General features: G+C 40.5%; 2 protein-coding genes across 5 annotated transcripts; both read right to left on the bottom strand.

The window, feature by feature from the left end:
- Nucleotides 1-2,692: 2,692 nt before the first annotated feature.
- Nucleotides 2,693-9,910, bottom strand: ccdc14 (coiled-coil domain containing 14). Of its 4 annotated transcripts, none has more exons than XM_084714004.1 (10): nucleotides 9,753-9,910; nucleotides 9,012-9,067; nucleotides 8,838-8,916; nucleotides 7,705-7,777; nucleotides 6,820-6,921; nucleotides 6,064-6,474; nucleotides 5,120-5,252; nucleotides 4,569-4,873; nucleotides 3,779-3,881; nucleotides 2,693-3,313 (listed from the first exon to the last, which is right to left on the bottom strand). In XM_084714004.1, the coding sequence occupies exons 1-10, from the start codon at nucleotides 9,777-9,779 to the stop codon at nucleotides 2,848-2,850; spliced, it is 1,755 nt and encodes a 584-aa protein (XP_084570130.1). In that variant the 5' UTR covers nucleotides 9,780-9,910; the 3' UTR covers nucleotides 2,693-2,847. The 4 variants fall into 4 exon arrangements, with proteins under 4 accessions (XP_084570130.1, XP_084570132.1, XP_084570133.1 ...); XM_084714006.1 differs by having other exon boundaries at nucleotides 6,820-6,918; XM_084714007.1 differs by lacking the exons at nucleotides 8,838-8,916; nucleotides 9,012-9,067 and having other exon boundaries at nucleotides 9,753-9,903.
- Nucleotides 9,911-11,129: 1,219 nt separating this feature from the next.
- On the bottom strand, nucleotides 11,130-18,044 carry ddx4 (DEAD (Asp-Glu-Ala-Asp) box polypeptide 4). The gene is made up of 22 exons (XM_084714157.1): nucleotides 18,036-18,044; nucleotides 17,636-17,678; nucleotides 16,724-16,771; nucleotides 16,593-16,646; nucleotides 16,297-16,317; nucleotides 16,152-16,214; nucleotides 15,636-15,680; nucleotides 15,508-15,529; nucleotides 15,266-15,318; nucleotides 15,080-15,115; nucleotides 14,960-14,995; nucleotides 14,831-14,869; nucleotides 14,587-14,729; nucleotides 13,918-14,070; nucleotides 13,692-13,846; nucleotides 13,424-13,553; nucleotides 13,164-13,330; nucleotides 12,935-13,080; nucleotides 12,369-12,468; nucleotides 12,023-12,293; nucleotides 11,719-11,829; nucleotides 11,130-11,598 (listed from the first exon to the last, which is right to left on the bottom strand). The coding sequence occupies exons 1-22, from the start codon at nucleotides 18,042-18,044 to the stop codon at nucleotides 11,521-11,523; spliced, it is 1,923 nt and encodes a 640-aa protein (XP_084570283.1). The 3' UTR covers nucleotides 11,130-11,520.
- Between the last annotated feature and the right edge of the window lie 1,331 nt (nucleotides 18,045-19,375).

Here is a 19,375-nt window from a genome sequence, read left to right as displayed (position 1 = left end):
GCGATTGGTCAATTTCAGCCTAACTGCTGTTGGTTGAATCAGCCAATCGCCTGCAAGCAACAGCACATTCAATTCTAGAGAGACAGAGAGACAGACAGGTATGGAGAGTGGCAGACAGAGATAGATAAACAGTCTTTCTAAACTGCTAGTCATTTCAAACCTTGAGCTGCTTCAAGTCTAATTGTCTCTGCATGAGGTTTTAAGAACTCAGGTCCTCTCAGTATTCAAATTTGAATGTTCTGTAACACACAGACGATTGGTCAATTTCAGCCTAACTGCTGTTGGTTGAATCAGCCAATCGCCTGCAAGCAACCGCACATTCAATTTCAAATACTCCAAACAAAGGCAAAAATTGAGAAAACGTACCACTCAAACTCCAGCCGTTTAACAAACAACCGTAATTGCTACAGCTAAAAACGGGATACGGTGAGCTAGAGGACGAGATGGCGAACGCAATGGTGCAAATTTTATTTCTGTAGTGTGAAAAATGAGGCCGGTAGGGCGATGGAAAAAACAGGGATCGTCTGCTTTCTTCCAGAAATGTTTGCTCTAGCTTAACATGGGAGCGAATGGGGCAGCCGGTTCGACTTGGCGCCCTTTCGGACCCTGCTCAGCCCAAACCGTTTGTCCGTTGACTTCGACGGTCACACCGCTGCGACCGGCACGGCTTTTCCTACAAAATGCTGTAAAATTTGTGTATGTAGAGTGAACGGTGTGGCCGTAGCGGTGAGTTAAAGAGAAAATTTCTGGATGATTTTGTACCCCCTCTCCACTCTAGCGATGACATCACCCACTCTAGCTTTAACGACCGCACGCAATACACACCCATTATAAAGTCTGAGAAGAGATGAAAATTTCATGTTTTTTAAACTGCTGCTGTGGAAAAACTAAAAGAGATATCGAAAATCTGAATTAGTGACCAAAAGTCCACGTGATTGTTAGCGTTTGAGAGTTGGAATGGAGTTTGTACGTGAATGTATGAATCCATAGCGACAGGGTGAAGTCGAGCGAGTTTGAAGAAAAACATATTATTATTATTATTGTAGGAAAGTTATCCCATTTGCATACTGTCTGAAACAAAAACAGACAGTGCTGCATCAACAGAGCGTCCCAAACACTCCTGATAACGTGTGATACTTTAAATTAGGACATATGCTGAACATGAACTCAATAAATAGTTCCATCTATTAAAACAGCTGAACTGAGGTCAACCATGAGCCCAGTACAAATATTCAAATATCTGAAATCACACTTACATTTCTAATGACAGAAGATTAAACTGTGTACTTACGTGAGCTGGATAGCAGTCAACAACAGCAGCTTCTGTCAGTGAATAGAAGATACATTATAATTAATAAGCACCACCTGCATTCTTGTCTCATCACGCCAGTTTACGGGGTGGGTGTGGAGTGACAGTGAGATGCGCTGTCATTGGAAGTGGATCCTCCTCCTGTTTTTAGGTGTTGAGCCTCAGCCAAACAAAACAAACACAAAACACCTGCAGTATCATCACCTCACCTTCGTATGAGCATCATACAATGCTTTAATGCTCATGTTAAATTAATTTAATTCACCCAGTGGTCAGTGGTTCCCACACAGCAATATGGTTGGTGGGTGTAGTTTGGTAGAAAGACAGTAGTTCCAACATGAAACTGCTCTGGATTATCTTGAGTCACCGGGTCATGATTTTGGAACGAGACATTTCTATTGAGCTGTTCAAATTCAATGTTCAATTATATTAAAGAGAAGGCAGACATTTCTACTGCCAATGTCTCCTAAAACACAACAAATCACACCAGAACTATCTAGATGGATAAACAGCACTACAGATAAGAGGGGAAAAATGATTTTGGGGTGTACTGTTCCTTTAACCTCACATTCACTGTGATTGAATTTGTCTTTTTGTCATCCAGAAATTACTCCCATGCTTCAGATAAATATCAAATCTAATCTGAAGCAGAGGTCCCAGTGTGTGTTTGAGGCGCTGACTGTATATAAAGATGGACAACATCGCCCCCTGGTGGTGGGCTGCAGTACAGGTCATAAATCCTGATCCCTGAATTTTAATAGATGGCACATGGGCCATGCTAAAAAAATAAATAAATAAAAGTACACATGAGAAGGAGCAGGAAGAAGCAACATGCTTATCTAATCCTACCACTAATCCATCAATAATCAATCTATTACATAAATCCTCTTTCCTCTGCATCGATCAGCCCCACATTTACTCCACTGCACTTCTTAATACCTGAGAATATTACCCTGAAAATACAAAATGAGAAAACCAATAAAAGTATCAACCTCAGCGTCCTTTGAATTATTTCTGTACTTTGCAAAAACAATTTCTTTGTACCTCTTTTTAAACTGTCTGATATCTTTACTTTGTGTGATTTCTTCACAAAAATCCACAAACCCTTGAACCTGTCTAGACCTGACGCTAATAAAGACTTTAAAAAAATTGCAAAATGTTCAATATTATTTCTATTAATGAGGAGCATAGATGTGTAGGTATTAGAATTATTCTTTGCACTGAGAGTCAGCAACTTTTTTTGTAATATTCATTAATATGCACAATACTGAGTCACTGCTACAGATCCAGGACGTTTCATCCAGCTGCAGCTCACAGTCTTCACCAGCAGATGGAGCTGTCTCGAGACAGATCAGGAAAGACATTCATAAAATAAAATAAAAATACATGTTAAAATGCTTTATTTCCAATTTGAAATATCACTTATTAAAATCATCAGAAAGGATTAAATGCAGCGTACAGTAGAGGCTGTGTGTGTGACAGATTTCATGCAGAGACAGCAGCTCTTACAGCAGCTGTATAAAGTGCAGCAGAGTGTCTCAGCTCCTCAGGTCCAGCTGAATCGTCCTCTGCAGACTGGCGATGCTGGCGTCCAGAGCGGACAGGCCGTCTCTGAACGCCGCCTCGGCTCTGGTGTCAAAGGTGGAGCCTGACCTCGTGCTCCAATCAGAGCACACAGACTGCTCGTCACACTGGGACAGAATGGAGTCCAACAGTCGTCCATGTGACCGGGGGAGAGGAGAGTTGTGGTGATGCGCTGACGTCTCTGCAGCTTCGTCCCCTCGCTGAGGTCTGACATCAGGGCATGACGGGGCGTCTCTCAGCTGGACTGAGGTCAGTTTCTTTGGCTCTGGTGTGTCTCCGTCTCTCTCTGCAGACTCACACGTGTGCTGACCCAGAGACAGCAGGTAGTGTGTGATGAGGTCAGCTCGGGGGTCAGCTGGGACCTGCCGCAGACTGTCCTCAACTGGAGGACAAGCTGAGGACTTTACACTCTGAAGAGTCCTGAGACACACAGAGGAGAAGAGACATGAGAGTGATTTAAAATGTGTATAATTTGTCTAATTTATTAATTGTATTATATTGATATTCTAATATAATATTAATTTCCTGATAACAGGAAATAAAAACGGTGAGACGGCCTGTTAACACTGAGAGAGCTGCAATGATCATTCAATTATTAAATGAGTATTTAAATAATCGCCAACTATTCTGATAATCGATAAATCAGTTTGAGAAGATTTTTAAGAAAAAAAAGTCTTAAATGTGAATATTTTCTGGTTTCTTTATTCCTCTCTGACAATAATATTTTTGAGTTGTGGACAAAACAAGACATTTGAGGACATCATCTTGGACTTTGATTAACATTTACTGAGATTGTTTAGACCAAACTACTAATCAATTAGTGGAAAAATGATTTCCAGAGGAGGTAACACACTCACTCACACACACACACACACACAGGCCTACCTGTTCAGGTGTTCTATCTCTTCAAGTCTTTGCTGGGCGAGCGAGGCCAGCTCACTCTTCTCTCTCTCACTGAGCAGCAGCCTGCTCCTCACAGCCTCCAAGTCTGCACACACAGTCACACAGTTTGAATATCTTATATAAACCACAGGTGTGTTAGGTGTGTGTATTTGGCAGTGACAAGAGGAAATAATCATTTACTTAAGTACAGTGGTAATATAATACTGCAACATTAAACTACTCTGTTACAGTCCTGCACTGAAAATGTCACATAAGGAATAAACATAAGTATTATTGGCAAAATGTGCTGAAAGAATAAAGTAAAAGAACTCAAATAAAATGTCCCCTGTCAAGGTGGAGCTGATTTGAATTGATTTTTCTATATTTTTTGTATCTTAATTTAGAAAAAGACATCATATTTTATAAACTGGTGATGAAGACGAGCAATATGGAGGCAATTTATGTTTTTTTTCCAGTTGTTTTGTCTGTTTGAAAACTGGTCATCATTCACTTCCACTGTTTGGGAGATTCTGCAACACTGTTTTCCTGTGAACCTCCAGCAGAGTTTAGTGGACTAAGAAAACAAACTCGACCCTCAATCTGTGTGACAGTGAGTAGATAATGAGTGAATTTTCATTTTTACTGTCCCTTTAAAAAAAATTCACAGAAGTTGTTGATTGTTGACAAAATCCTCAGTATTTTTGAGACCTCAGGGTTTGACAGGTATGGTTATATATTCATCAGAGTAGATAAGACTGAGCTTTCACTGTTAAAGCAGCGATGATGTGTGAACCTGTCTTGATGAGTGTCTTCTCTGCCTCTGCGTCTCTCAGCCGGCTCTGTGTGTCCTCATGGGCTGTCCGTAGTTCTGTCAGGTCGTCCTGGAGCTCCTGCAGTCTGGACTGAGCTGTGTCGAGCTCCTCTTGCAGGGATAACACTGTGGACGGAGAGACACCTTTTGTCCTGAATGTCAACTCCACACAAAGACATGAACACATACACACACAGTCACAGGCTTTACCTTCTGAGTTCCAGAGTGTGTCCATGTTCTGTTGTCTCTCCCTCTCCTTCAACTGCTGCTGCAAAGTCCTCACACGCCTGAGACACACACACACACACACACACACACACACACACACACACACACACACACACACACACACACAAAACTTAATTACTGAACATAAGTGTCACAATCTAAAAAATAATAATAAAATAATAAATAGATAAATAAAATAACAGGAGAAGAGAGTGAGAAAGAGGAACAGTGTCCACTATTTAATACACAGTCTAAGGACAGTGTGTGCGTGCATGTGTGTGTGTGTACACGTGTGTGTGTGCTACCTGCGGAGCTGTGTGTTCTGGCTGTGCAGTGATGACAGCTCTGGTTCAGTCTGGATGTTTGAATGACCAGCATTCATCAGTGGTGACGTCACAGTCTGCTCCAGATGACTGAGCAGCCTCTCTGCCACACTACCTGCACACACGACACACACGACACACACAACACACACAGACTTGTCTTACTTACTAACAGTTTGTCTTTGTGTTAAACTGTTGTTTTCACTTCAGTTTAGTTTCAGTTAGCTTCAGGGTTCCTACACCTTTTCCAAAGTCAAATTTAAGCACTTTTCAAGAATTTTTAAGATGCATTTTCAAGCTTTTCCAGCACCTCACAGCTGGACTAAATATAATATATATATATAGACAGACTTCAAATGATTATTTTACCTCTTTATCACATTTATCAGTGTGCTACAAACAACCAGAATTATCTTTCATGCCAGAACTCTACACAACAAAGTTTTAGGTTTGAAAACATGTCACCTGTCTGTAAGTAGGATTAGGGTTATGGGGATTATTTTCATTATCAATCAATCTGTTGATCATTTTCTAGATTAATCAATGAGTTGTTTGGTCCAAAAATGTCAGAAAATGGTAAAAAAAAAAATGTTGATCACAGTTTTCTAAAGCCCAGATTTACAGACTAAACAGTTAATCAAAGAAATGTCAAAAAATTGATATCAATATGCTGTTTTATTTTGTGTGATAATGCCCTTCAAACATATTGGATCATTAATTATTCATTATTTGTCTTCATAATCTGAGGACAGCAGGCAGCGTGACACTTTGTGTTAGACTGCGTGGACGGATGAACAAACTGAAATCATGGACCTTAAAGGGGCAGAGTGTGTGACTCATATCAGCGAGGGTCCACTGTATAACTCTGCATGGTGACTTTCTTCCTGATGGAGAGGACAGACACAGTGTCCACAGACTGAGCTCACCTTGTCCAGCGATCAGAGCCTTGAGTTCTCCCAGCAGATACTGGACCGTCTTCGTCTTCACCTCCGTCTCTGCACTGCCGTCCTCCCTGTTGTCTGTGTCCTGCATGTTGGACATCTTAACAGCACAGGTGTGTGAGTGTGTGTCTGAGGCAGTGCTGTGGGTATCGACGTCTCTGACAGGAACAACATCCCCGTCTCCATCACGCTCTGCCTCACAGTGAGGGGTGGACGGGGGTGGAGGGATGGAGGACTTGGGTGGAGGGTTGGCGGGGGAGAGGTGCTGCAGGGTTTGAGGATGTTTCTTTGGTGGATGCAGCTTCACTCCTGAGTGTGCAGCTGGGACAGTCTGATGTGTTCTTCTTGGAGTGATGCTGCCTGCTCCACGCTGGACTGACTGACACCTCCTCTGCTCTGCAGGTGGAGGACAAAGACAAGATGAAGCAACATTAGATGAAAGTTTTAGCTATTCATTTTAAAGTATTGCACAATAACATCTACATCCACTGCAGTAGTTGTGAACACAACAATGACAGATTTGATAATAACATGCAGGCTTCTTGGAGAGGGAGGTGTTGTCCTGTCCAGTCCAGACCAGCAGATGTCACTCTGCTGCTCAGTTTAAAGCCTCACAAAGGTTCATCCTGTCATCACGAGTTTATTGATTGTATGATAGTGTCTGGACTCTCAGTACATCAGGAAACACAATGGAAAAAGTTCTGTGTGACACCGGAGTAAACCTCTCACTCACACACCGACCTGTGTGTGAAGGAAGCTTCTTGATGCTCTTTTTCCCCAGTGATGGTCTGGATTTGGCTGCTCCAACCTTCACTGCTCTAGAAGGACTCTGCAAGGCTTCTACTAATACACACACATACACATACACATACACATACACATACACACACACACGTCACTGTGATAGCACAGGATTTTGATGATGCTTGTAACCAGTAATGGAAAGAGTACAGAATATCTGTACTCAAGTACAAGCACTGTTACATTACTAACATTTTTCCTTAACTGCAAACAGTCAATCAATTAATAGTTAATAATTTATAAGATACAATATGTATATCTCTTCATTTTTTCTCAGTTTCATTTTTCTTTTTTTTTCATTTTAAGTTTCCTTATTCGACAAATGAGATGCAATTACTACAATTCCAAGACTACTGATTAAACATTAATTAATTCATCTTTATTGGTCAAATTCCTGATGGCAATCAGTCAGTGATTAATTGTTAACATCCCTATTCCAAGCCTGTGTCTGCTGCAGTGTCTTTCTTTTTTCATACATATGTCCTGATTTTATTGGCCATTTGTGATCAGATCACCTGATTGGCTACTTCAATGCAGATAAAAGGTTTGGACATTAAGTCAAATTGTACTCAGTACTCAACTATGGTTTTAAAAGTGATTACATAGGTACAAGTGTACAAAGTACAGACTTGTAAATATACTCAGAAAAGTACAAGTACCCAAAAAAGCTACTTATTTACAGTAATTTGAGTATTTGTAATTATTTACTTCCACCCCTGCTTGTAACTAAAGCTAAACGTTCTCTCAGTAAAGTCATTAATTGATCAACATTACTTATTGGCTGCAGTATTCATGATCATGATGATTTTAGGAAACACATCAGACCTGCTTTCTCAGCCTGCAGGATGCCACCGAGCAGGGCAGCACAGCGGTCCAGACCTTTGTGGAGAGACGCGACCTGAGAGGAGAGGACATGGCTGTGAGCAGCAATAACACTTCAGTCAAGTCCAACCGTAACATGTCAACTCTGTAGTCCCTCTAAATCAAAGCTAAATAAGAATTATGCTTAAAAATGTGTATTTTGATTAGCATGAAGAGAACTCTGAGCAACTTAAAAAAAAAATGGCTGCTCACTACAGTGATGCTGTGAGATGAAAAAACGGAAAACATTTTGTCAACTCTGTCAGTAAAATGTGACAATTTAATCACCAAGAGGTTGGCATATGACATAGCACACAACTACTAACCATTAAATTTAAAAACATGAAACTACACCAGTGAATTTACTGTATGTTTGGTGTCATCAAATATATTTTATGTCTAGGCATTTTTGTAAATAACTTTTTTGCTGTAACAAGTTGCACAATAATATGAATATTTAAAGCACCACTTGTGATCAGAAGTAGGCCTATAGATTTATTAACATGCACACCTATTGCACACATGAGACTGGAACTATTCATATCAGTGAGATGTGGTGCTGCTTCAGTCTCGAAGAGCTGCTCTAACTTCTGCAGTCTTTTTTTTGGCACAAATAGAAAGAGAGCACCAAAACTTCATGAGGCTTCATCTGCCCCTCACAAACACAGTTTTTACAAGTTTTCCCAGTTCTCTGGAAATGTCCAAAACTTTGTTTTTTACAGTATCATGCAGGCTGCATACAGGTTGCAATGTAAGTAGCAGCAAAGGTTGAAGAACAACATAAACAATTTGTTATTATTACCAGTAAACACAGCACTGACCCCTTTCAAAATAAAGGTCTGATAATGGTTTAATGGTAAGCCACATGCTACTGATTGTCTTTGAGAGATTTTTAATTTTTGGTATTTCTATGATAGTCTTGCAGGCCATATGAAACCTATAAGTGGGACACATCCAGGCCTCAGGCCACATTTTGCCCAGGCCTGTTATAAATGATCAATAATTATTATATCATGGTGGTTGATCTGGATTATTTTCTGACTCTAACTGTCTTCTCGTGTCTTTTGGACTGATTGTTATTGAGCTCGCGTCATTACCTGGTCCTCAGAGTCAGTGGAGTACAGAGAGTAGGCTGGCTCAGGACAGGCTGCTGCTGCTGCTGGATTTGGAGTCAGTCTGGGGGTCAGATTAGCAGAGTCAGGTGAGTGCTAACAGGAGTGAGGCGCAGAAAAAATCACTTAAAAAGGTGAATAAGATGGTGGCGTGCTCACCGTCTCCTGGCTGGCTGCACTTTGACTCTTCCTGACAGCCTCCCTGATGTCACCACCTGCCAGTCCACCAACACACCAGTACAGTCACTGTCTCATATACAGCTGGAGTACTGAAGCAGCTGGACATTCTTATGTCTCAAAGGAACAGTTCACCTTAAAGATACATATTTTTCCACTGTCTGTAGTACTATTTATCTATCTATACTTTTTTTGTTGCCTAGCTTTGAAGATATCAGCTGTAGAGATGTCTGCCTTCTCTCAAATTCGGACTACAACTAATGAGTATTTTCATTGTTAATCACTTGATTATTTTCTCAATTAGTTGATTAATAGTTGTTTGCCTATCAAATGTCAGAAAAATCGTGAAAAATGTTGATCAGTATCAGTTTTGTCCACAACTCAAATAAGTTATATTCAATTTACTGTCAGAGAGAAGTAAAGACACCAGAAAATAGTTGCATGTCTTTATTATTGTGATACTTGGATTAGATTAGTAAGAGTTATTTGTAGCCATTAATTTACAAAGTATGCAGCCAACGAACCCCCAGTGATTTTCCTATTTGGTCCATTTGGTATTGAAGTTGAATAGTCCTGGACTGTGTGTCATGTATCCATGCAGACACACACAAACAGTAGAGTGTCTCTCCGGATGTCTTAGAGCAAAAACTCTCCATTAGCATGAGACTGACAAGCAGCTGATTTGTTGTTAGCACTGTCATGTTTGGCTCGAGTCGCTCTTACCTTGCTTTTAGCTGCTGTTCCTCTCATGGTTAACGGAAGCTCCGGGCTCTAATGTTCCCGTGCTGTCAAAGAGTGGCGGCTGTCTGGACGTTAGTTAGCTGTTGGTGAGAAGTTTCTCCATGTACGGAGTTACTTCATTTCCACAGGCTCCACCGGTCCAAACACAAGTTTGAAATGGGAAATGTGGAGCTGACCAATCAAATAAGGCGGAAAACGCAGCAGAGTGGGCGGAGCCGTAGAACCAGGAAGAGCAGTGAAAACTACATTGCCTCCCTGTTTCTTTGGTCCAGTTAATTACTCCAGTACCCAATGTGCCTCACTGACCGTTGCTACGGAGACGACGCCACGAAAGGCGAGAAACTTAACGTATGTTTTGCAATATTACATTTTCTCAATGTTCACTTTTAGTTTAATTATTTTAGTGTGTGTATATATACACCTGTACATATAAAATAAACAAATGTGGAATTATAATTTAAAGGTACCTGAAATGAGAAGTCCCTGAAAAACGTCTTTAAAAATAAAAACCTATTCATTTTTTTCTCAATTTAATTTTTCATTTATTCAAATTCGTTGCCTCATTTGTCATATTAATTTCTTTATTTAACGACTTAGAACTGGAATACAGTATGCATTCCAAAGTAAAAATACAACTGTGTAGTAATACTAATGCAAGTAAAAGTCCTTCATACAAAATCTTATTCAAGTATTAGTACAAAAGTAGTAGCATTGTAATATACTTGAATATTAAAGCTACTCATGCAGAATACACCATATCATACTAACGTAATATTACCTCATAGTAATAATGCATCACTTTAATGGTGCAACTGATAAAAGTGGTAGAATATTTAATTACTTTATATAGCACTGATTAGCTTTATCACATCTTAATACTTTCTATTAATCTCAATCTGTAAAGTAACTAGCAGGTACCAGCATCAAATAAAGCTACAAAATAGTGCAATATTTCTCTCTGAAATGTAGTGGAGTCTAACAAAAAACACAATTACTCAAGCAATTTACTTCAAAACTGCACTCACAATACTTGCGTAAATGTGATCAGTTACTTCAGACAAGTCCCTGCTTGAACCATTTGCCATTTGTGTGACAGACTGGTACTGATAGTAACACATTTATAGAAGCTGATCCGTTTCTTTCTGATGGAGTGCGAGTACAATACAGTGACATCTTTCTCATCAATTTTCAGGTGTACATATGTACCAGTCTATTCACTTGCTTGTGACCTACATCTAAAAGAGAGCACAACCTTCAACTGCATTATCACCTGTGTTTTTGTCTTTCCTGGGTCAGTAATGAAATAATAATGATCATCATTTATCAAATACGTACATACACGTCACAATAAATATAGGCTTTGCTTTGAACAAATATTTATTTCTTGGTGATCTTTAGATTAGTAGGAAACAAATTATATCTGGAATATGACATTCTCAAGTTTTGCCTTTGGTCAGACATTGGTTTCCTTATGTAACATGTTACATTCAAATGATGACTTAAAAAAAAATAAAACAAACAGTCCACAATATTCTGGTTGGTCAAGACTGATCATGACTGAGTTGTCAGATCCTACAAAAGACCTAGTTTCCATGTTAAACATCTCACTTTACTTTTTTTAAACTTTGTCTGGCCTCAGACAAACTTTTTTCCTTCAAACAAAAACACAGATAAAAGTACAACAAGCTGAACATGTGAAAAGAAAAAACTCAGCTCAGTGCTGTGCCGCAGTGCTGCAACAATGTACTCTTTACTCCCATTCTTCTTCACCACCTGCTGTCTGAGCAGCTGGCTGGCTCTTCACATCGTTGTCCTGGAAAGACCATCCCTGTGGACCCCAAGGACAGACAGAACACTGTGAGGACACAGCAAGGACAGGCAGCTACACTTAAGATTCTGTAGAGGAACAAAAAAAAACAAGTGGTTATAAAACACAAAAGTCAGTCACCTTCCGGGAGTCTGTGGAGGAAAAGTTCTTCTTAGGAGCGTTGAAGCCCGAGGAGCCACAGCCACCGCTGAATGCACACTCCTCCAACCACGAAGGGACCTCCTGCTGGGCCTGCCGATCACAGTCAACACAGGGAAACAATGAAGGTCAACACCGACTGTGACTGAAGTCATTCCTACTGTTAACAGTGGCTGCACTTCACATGACTGAACAACACAAAGTTTTCTCTGGGAGGATCACGAGCAAGTATGTGCAGACTGAGGATGAAATGAAAGGCTGTGTATATTCAGATGACGGCTCTTACCTTGGACAGGATTGTGACCAGGGAACGAGCCAACTGGCCATCAGCATCTGGGTCATAGAAAGACACCGCCCTCCCAGTGTTACCACAGCGACCAGTTCTCCCAATACGGTGGACATATTCGTCAATGCTGTTCGGGAGGTCAAAGTTCACCACATGCTGCACATCTGGAATATCCAGACCACGGGCAGCGACAGAGGTTGCCACCAGGACAGGACATTTGCCAGAGCGGAAGTCTGCCAAAGCCTGTTCTCGCTCCCGCTGCTCCCGGTCACTAACACACAACACAACACATTAATATCTGCAGTAGAACCAAGTGAGAATAGAGATTTCTGGACACATCACTTGCCCGTGAATGCTGGTAGTTGGAACCTTTTCTTGGCACAAGTAAGTAGCAATAAAATCAGTTTGTCTCTTGGTCTCCACAAACACCATGGTGCGCTCCGTTCCTGCAACAAACACCAGTCATCAAAATCAAGACAGTGAGATGATCAAGACCAGCTCATGCGTCCATGGTGTCCACGTGTATCAACGAAGTTAAATTCAAGTCTTACACTTTTAAATGCCATTGTTTCAATTTAAGGCCTATTCTGCGATCAAAAATGTGAAAATGTTGGTTACATTTCTAAGTAAATGACAGTAACTGTTTCATTTAAAATTGTGCTGTGTGATTACAAGCTCCATAAATCAATGAAGAAATGCCACAGCAACTTGTCCATATTACATAAATATTCTTTTATAATTCAGCCAGCCATTAGGTCTCCTGTGTTTGCAAAGACTACTATAAACAGCCTTTTCAGATAATTATAGTGTCAATATAGTGACAATATAGTGTCATAGTGAAATTCTTGCTTATATTTAGAGATTTTTATGATACTGGAATTAAAGAGGCTGGAAATGGCTGCCAAAAATTACCAGTTGTCTTGAGGATGTCAAGGAGCTGCTCTCTCTTAGAGAACTTTGTGACTTGGACAAATGTCTGCTCCACATCACTGCAGGCTCCACCCACAACACCCACAGCCAAGAACAAATAGTCAGTCTTGAGGAAGTCAGCTGCCAACCTTAAAAAACAAGATACCATATTAATAGATACCAAGCTCATTTCTACGACACAGTAAAAGCAGTGCTTGATAACGGAGCAGACCTCTGGATGTCCTCAGGGAAGGTGGCACTGAACATCAGAGTCTGACGGGCCTCTTTGGGCGGCATTCCAGGAGATCCCACCAAGCGGCGCATGTCAGGCTCAAAACCCAAGTCCAACATGCGGTCAGCCTCGTCCAGCACAAAATACCGCAGCTTAGTCAATCCAACCTACAGCACACACCATTCAGTCACATGTTCAAGCCTTCGACTACAGACTGCATAACTTGGATGTAAACATCAAGTGAGTGAAAATGACACTACCTTTCCTCTTCCAATCATATCCAACAGTCTCCCTGGTGTTCCACATAGCACATTACATCCCCTGGAGAGATCTCTGATTTGGTATCCAGTGCTGACTCCACCATAAACCACTACTGGACGCACACATGTCCTGCAACATTCAGAGGAAACTCTGATTAAAAGACAGTAGTATGTCCAACTTGTTATTTGACATTTTACTTACAGGGTGTATTGAACACCTTGTTAGGCAAGTAATGGTTAAATGACTGATGTCACAGTCTAAATCTACCCATAGGAGAACTTCCTGGCCTCCAGATATATCTGGTTGATGAGCTCCCTGGTAGGGGCCACGATGATCGCTTCAGGCTCCTGCTTCTCACTGAAAGAACTGGCGGCCACACCATCAGCCATTAGCTTCTGCAGGATAGGAAGCAGGAAAGCAGCCTGGAGGCAAAGGATACATTTAAACTCTGATCACCAAATGTACCAGCCAGCTGGTGATTCTTTCATCTTACCGTTTTACCAGATCCAGTCTGAGCACAGGCCATGAGATCTCTGCCGGCTGAGATGATTGGGATGCCGTGCTTCTGCACAGGCGTTGGCTTGACATAACCAGACTTGGTGACACTTTTCTTCAGGGACTCACATAGTCCTGCTCCATCAAAAGTCTGAAGGAAAAACAACATTCAGTTTTTAAAAAGCTGTTTAGCTCAAATTTGCTACCATAAAGTGGTCTCAGTTACACCTTAGTTATGGGATTTACACAAGGGCATCAGCTCAGTCTGTAGATACTGTTAGAGACATCCTAGTGAAGTGGGAGCTTATGAGGCACGACAAAACATCTTCAGCCACAGCGCTCAAATTTTAAACATCCCATCACGCTTGCTGCCCAACAGGCTATCAGTTTACTGACAGCTTGCTCTCCACAGAAGCCACTGAGCGGTCTGCTGTTATTCATGTCAACAAATCAGTTGGTTCAATCAAATCCTTGTTGCATGTGTAGGCACACACAACATACCAGTAGGGATGCAAGTAAGATTTTTTTTTCCAGCTTTGTTGAATTAATCAATATTGCATATTCTTTCTTAGTTGCTGGAGATATTTGGAGATTTGTTGCTTTTCTGTTTGTAACAGTTTCTGTTTATTGGCTGCTTCATGAATTTACTGATTTCATTACTTCTTACCATGATAGCCTGTGGTGGATTGGTTCCACTGACGTCCACCATGATGTCATCATACTTGTCAAAGTTGATGCCTGACTCATAGTGGGCAAAAATGGTCTTTTCATCTTCAGGGAGGGTGGGGGGGATGTATGTGACCTTTGGCCCTGCAAGGAGAACAGTAATTCTCTGTGGTGCAGAAGCAGAACAAGCTTCACCATGCTGAAGGTGAAGGTGAAGAGTTACATTCAGCAGTACATTAACTTACTGTCCCCATCGCCTGCATCCTTATTTTCTTTATCTTCCCCTGTGTCAGACAAACATCAATCACATCAGGGAAATGTTTCAAACTCTAACTCAATGGCTACAATTGTGTTAAATGTCAAAAAGAACTTACCTTGAGCAAAGGTGTCCTCATCTCTCACACGGTAACCTGCAACAACGCACCTGACACATTTACTCGACATGAAACAATACCTAGCCTTTTGGAGGACTTAATTCATTAATGTTCATTTACCTCCGCCCAAGCCTGCTCTCCCACCTTCATCACCACCTTTAACACATTATCAACATTAAACATCTGCACTTCACATTTCAAACACTGGGTTATTTAAACAGCAAAACATTACTTTGCATTTTAGAAAACTGACAACAGGAAAAAAGTTGCCCTGCTTCACTATAACAGGACTAAATTAAGAAATACCTGATCTGAAACCACCTCTTCCTCTGCCACCTCTTCCTCCTCTGCTTCCTCCCCTGAACCCTGTTCAGAGCAGGCAGTATTCAAACACAAAGTACAGTAGACAAAAATCTTCCTGTATGAAAAATTACAACTTGAGGTGTAAAACAGTCAAACTATAACCAAAATCTTTTTGAGTGTTTAATACACACACACACACACACACACACACACACACACACACACACACACACACACACACACACACACACACTCCACCGTCATCGCCTGTAAAATCAAGGCAGTTCATATACAGTCAGCTAACGTGTGTAGGTATGTGAAAGTCTGTTGTGTTTAAAATGTTCCACCTCGGAGAACCGTATGAAAACATTACCATCAAATTCACTACGATCCGTTCTGCCAAATCCTCTGCCACGCCCTGGTACAATAAACACACACACAATGAATGAATGAATATACCAACTGATACATTGCTAATTATGTTCAACTGTTAGAAGCAGCATTTGTTTTTTGCTTGTTCATAATTATTCACTATTAGCATAACACACTCTGCCTGTCTTTGGATTAAGATGGGGGAGAGAGCTGAATGTGACCAGAATGATCAGAGACATTGCATTCCTGCAAATTAAATTTTCTACTTGTACAACAGGTGTTGTGTTGCACTCGTGGATAAAAAGTATTGCTGTTGCTACAGCTAAGTAGAAGAAGAAACCTGGACATAAAGGTAAAGAATAGCCAGGACTATGATCAAGAAATACAAAATGTGAACACTGACAATAGTTTTTGTTCCACTGTAGTTAACCTTTTGTTCAGGTATGGTCTGTCACAACATATACACACTGACAGTAAAATTTTGTCAGTGTTTGTGGTTGAGTTAATCAGGTCTCACCTCTGCCTCCTCTACCTCTGAAGCCACCTCTGTCTCCACATGCATTGTTCCAGCTGTCACCTTCTACACAGAACAAATCAGAGGGTCAGTAGCACTAAGACTGAAATATTTCTGACTGACATCAGTTAATACTGCCAGTTCTTACCATTCCCATTCTTATCAGCACCTACAAAGCAGAGGGCAGAGCAACAAAGTTACGATTCCTTTGTATCATTAATTTTTAATTAATTTTTATTAATTTAATTATCAGCCTGTTTGATGATTTGCAGTTATTCCCTTGCCCTTCAGTTACAAGGTGCTTTACAATGAAACACGAGTTAACATAAGATCCAGGAAAGAAGATATAATTTATACTAAGTAAATGACTAAGTATACTGTCATTGGTAGATGTTTAGTGACTTAATCATTTCACTACTTGTGTAATGTGAGATGAATGAACACCTGAGGAGAATGAGCTTTTAAATCCTCCTCTGCCTCCACCTCTTCCACCACGACCTGGAGAGAAATGGCAAGACATTTTTAATCATTGTCCTCTCATGCAGGGGGCCATTACTCATCCCTTCTGCACTTACCTCTTCCAAATTTGCCACTGTCAGAATTCCAGGAGTTGCCTTGTGTCCCTAAAAGTAAGGTGTTCGTTTTCAACAAATCATCATCATCTTGACATAAACAGTTATCCAGTTATAACTGCCTGTACTCTTTAAAGAGGGATTGTACGAGGAACTCATCCATATTCAGTGCATTACCTACAATAGATGGCATCATTACACCTCCAGTTTGGATGAGTAACAGGGGTACCATGTAGGAAGCTAAGCAATGTGCTACTGTGGACAGGGTCAGCAGCAAAATGCATTTTTTAAAAACTATATATCAGTTTAATTGTACACTGTATTTAGAACATTTTCACTACATTACCTCGCTGTTGGACAGCTTTTTCTAACAGGACACTCAATTATATAGGCCAAAAATCACTCTCTCATTCAACCAGACTCCAGTGGAGAAATCAGTAATTTTACCTCACAGATCTCTTGAGTTGGTGGTCTACTGCTGCCTTGATTGGTTAGTCTGTAGTGTTGTGTGAATTCAGTGAATCCAAGCAAATCCTTTATAACAAAGTCACAATAACACTAACTAAAACTGTTCGTGGTAGTGGTAGACCAGTAACTCCTGTGATCTGAGATGAAATTTCTGATATGTCAAATACATTTTGCTGCTGACCGTATCTATGGCAGTTCATTGCTTAGCTTCCTACACTTGTGCTTGAGCTACTTCTCCAAATTGTGACGTGCAGACCAGCATCTACTGTTGATAATACACTCACGATGTACAAGTACCTCACACTACCACACTTTGATCCAAACTATTTCTTTATGGGCAGGACATTTAATTTTAAATGTTAAACAATGAAGTACAAGTGCTATTATAGCTCAAAACATAGTGGCAAATTATCACTAGATCATTTTCTTTCATAGCAGTAAGTGTACCTTCACTTGAGGTGTGGCTGGTTACTGTTGTGGTAGCAGTCTCCTATAAAGATGGATAAAATGAGAGCAAGTGGTCACTGACTGGCTCCAAGGCAGGAAAAATTAAACGGAACATAATAAGCATACACCTTGGGTGCTTTTCATTCTGTAAATTTGTCTCCTCATCTCCTTCACTCACTTCCTCTCCTCACATCTTAGCTATACCCATCCAGGACATGAGAGTGAAATGCGAGGAAGAGACCCAAGGACAGAGGAGATGAAGTTGTGACATGAAAAATTTTTGGTTCCTTTTAGCGTCAGTCTGAAGCAACAACAAGTGATAACAGCTTTATCAGCTGCCAGACTGACTGGTACAAATGTCCACACAAACACTTATTTAAGAACAACCTCAGCACCTCACAGCATTCATTTAGATCTGTAAACTGTTTAAAATAGCTAATAATAGTATTCTTTTCTTATGTTGATTTTAATCATCATTTAATATTTCAATTCAATGCTGTCTGTTTTCTGTTTCCAAAATATTCAAATCAATGTCACTCCTCTTGATAAAAAACTTCTGCGTAGGATACACCGGTGTACCCTTGCTCCTCTAGAAGCCTCCTCTCTCCTCCAGGTGCATTTAAGCAGTTGGAAGATCCGTCATCATGGCGGAGGGGAAATGACTTCCAGGTTGACAGAGGAGAAAGGAAACTAGGAGGCAAAATTCAACGTAATGAAAAGCAACCCCTGTCATTGCTGGACCTGAGACCGCAAACTTGCTTACCTGTTCTTGCCATTCGTCCATTTTGTTCACCTGAAATATTAAACAAAAAGACAAAGTCAACTTTCAAATGCTGGAAAATGTTTTTTCAGATATGGTGCAAAAGGTTGGTTACATGGCTACTGATGGACTGGACAACGCAAAAAAAAGATCACTGGATTAAAAAATTTGCACAGAAGTAACACTGAATATTACATTAATAATAGTTTATTGGAAACATCTTGAGTGTCATTAAAAATATCAACATGTATGTTCATTCCGTTACAGTCAAATGAACCTTTATGCAATGGTTTGATTAGTCACACGGTGTGTTAGTCTGCACATTGTGCGACAACTACCTAACTACTAAGTGTTCAGTTAGCTGTTAGATCAAACAACACATTTAAATTACACGCGAAGCAATTAAGACCAATGTCAAATCTATACTTTAAGCCTCCGGGTCTAGTTTGCTGGTCAAGTTGCCCATAAAAAGTACCTCGACTCTTTCCGGTCAGCTTTCCTGGAGTGAACGACATGTAGCTGACACCATTTTATTCCGTTGCTCGCCCGGTTTGCATATTAGCCAATTAGCTAGTTACTTAGCTAGCGCGACTAGTTGTCACTGTCCACATGGACACCGAGCGGGAACTTGGCCGCACTTCTTCACAAAACACCTCAAATGTAAATGTTTTATTGAAAAATAGTGCTTAGTACGACGATATAACCGAAGTTTTGAAGGTAACAGCCACTTACGAAAATGGCCACCTGTTCGCATAAAAAACAGGGTGTGGCGCTAGCTAAAATCAACTAGCTAACTCGGGCATAATGACAAAATATCCGTTGAGTTCTTTTAAAAATGGTCTGTGAACTGATGGCGAGAGTTAACACATGAAAAGCCTATTTTCATAACCATACTTAGAGAATTTGTAACTTACTTATTTCTCAAATAGAGTTCGGTGGTTAGCTTTATCTCCCTCGTGGTTCAGGTTCGCCTCAACTGT

Source organism: Lutjanus erythropterus, chromosome 24, assembly GCF_056507025.1.
Source record: "Lutjanus erythropterus isolate fLutEry1 chromosome 24, fLutEry1.hap2, whole genome shotgun sequence".
Taxonomy (NCBI): domain Eukaryota; kingdom Metazoa; phylum Chordata; class Actinopteri; order Lutjaniformes; family Lutjanidae; genus Lutjanus; species Lutjanus erythropterus.
Note: the sequence above shows the minus strand (reverse complement) of the source record. Positions and strands in the feature narration are given on the sequence as shown.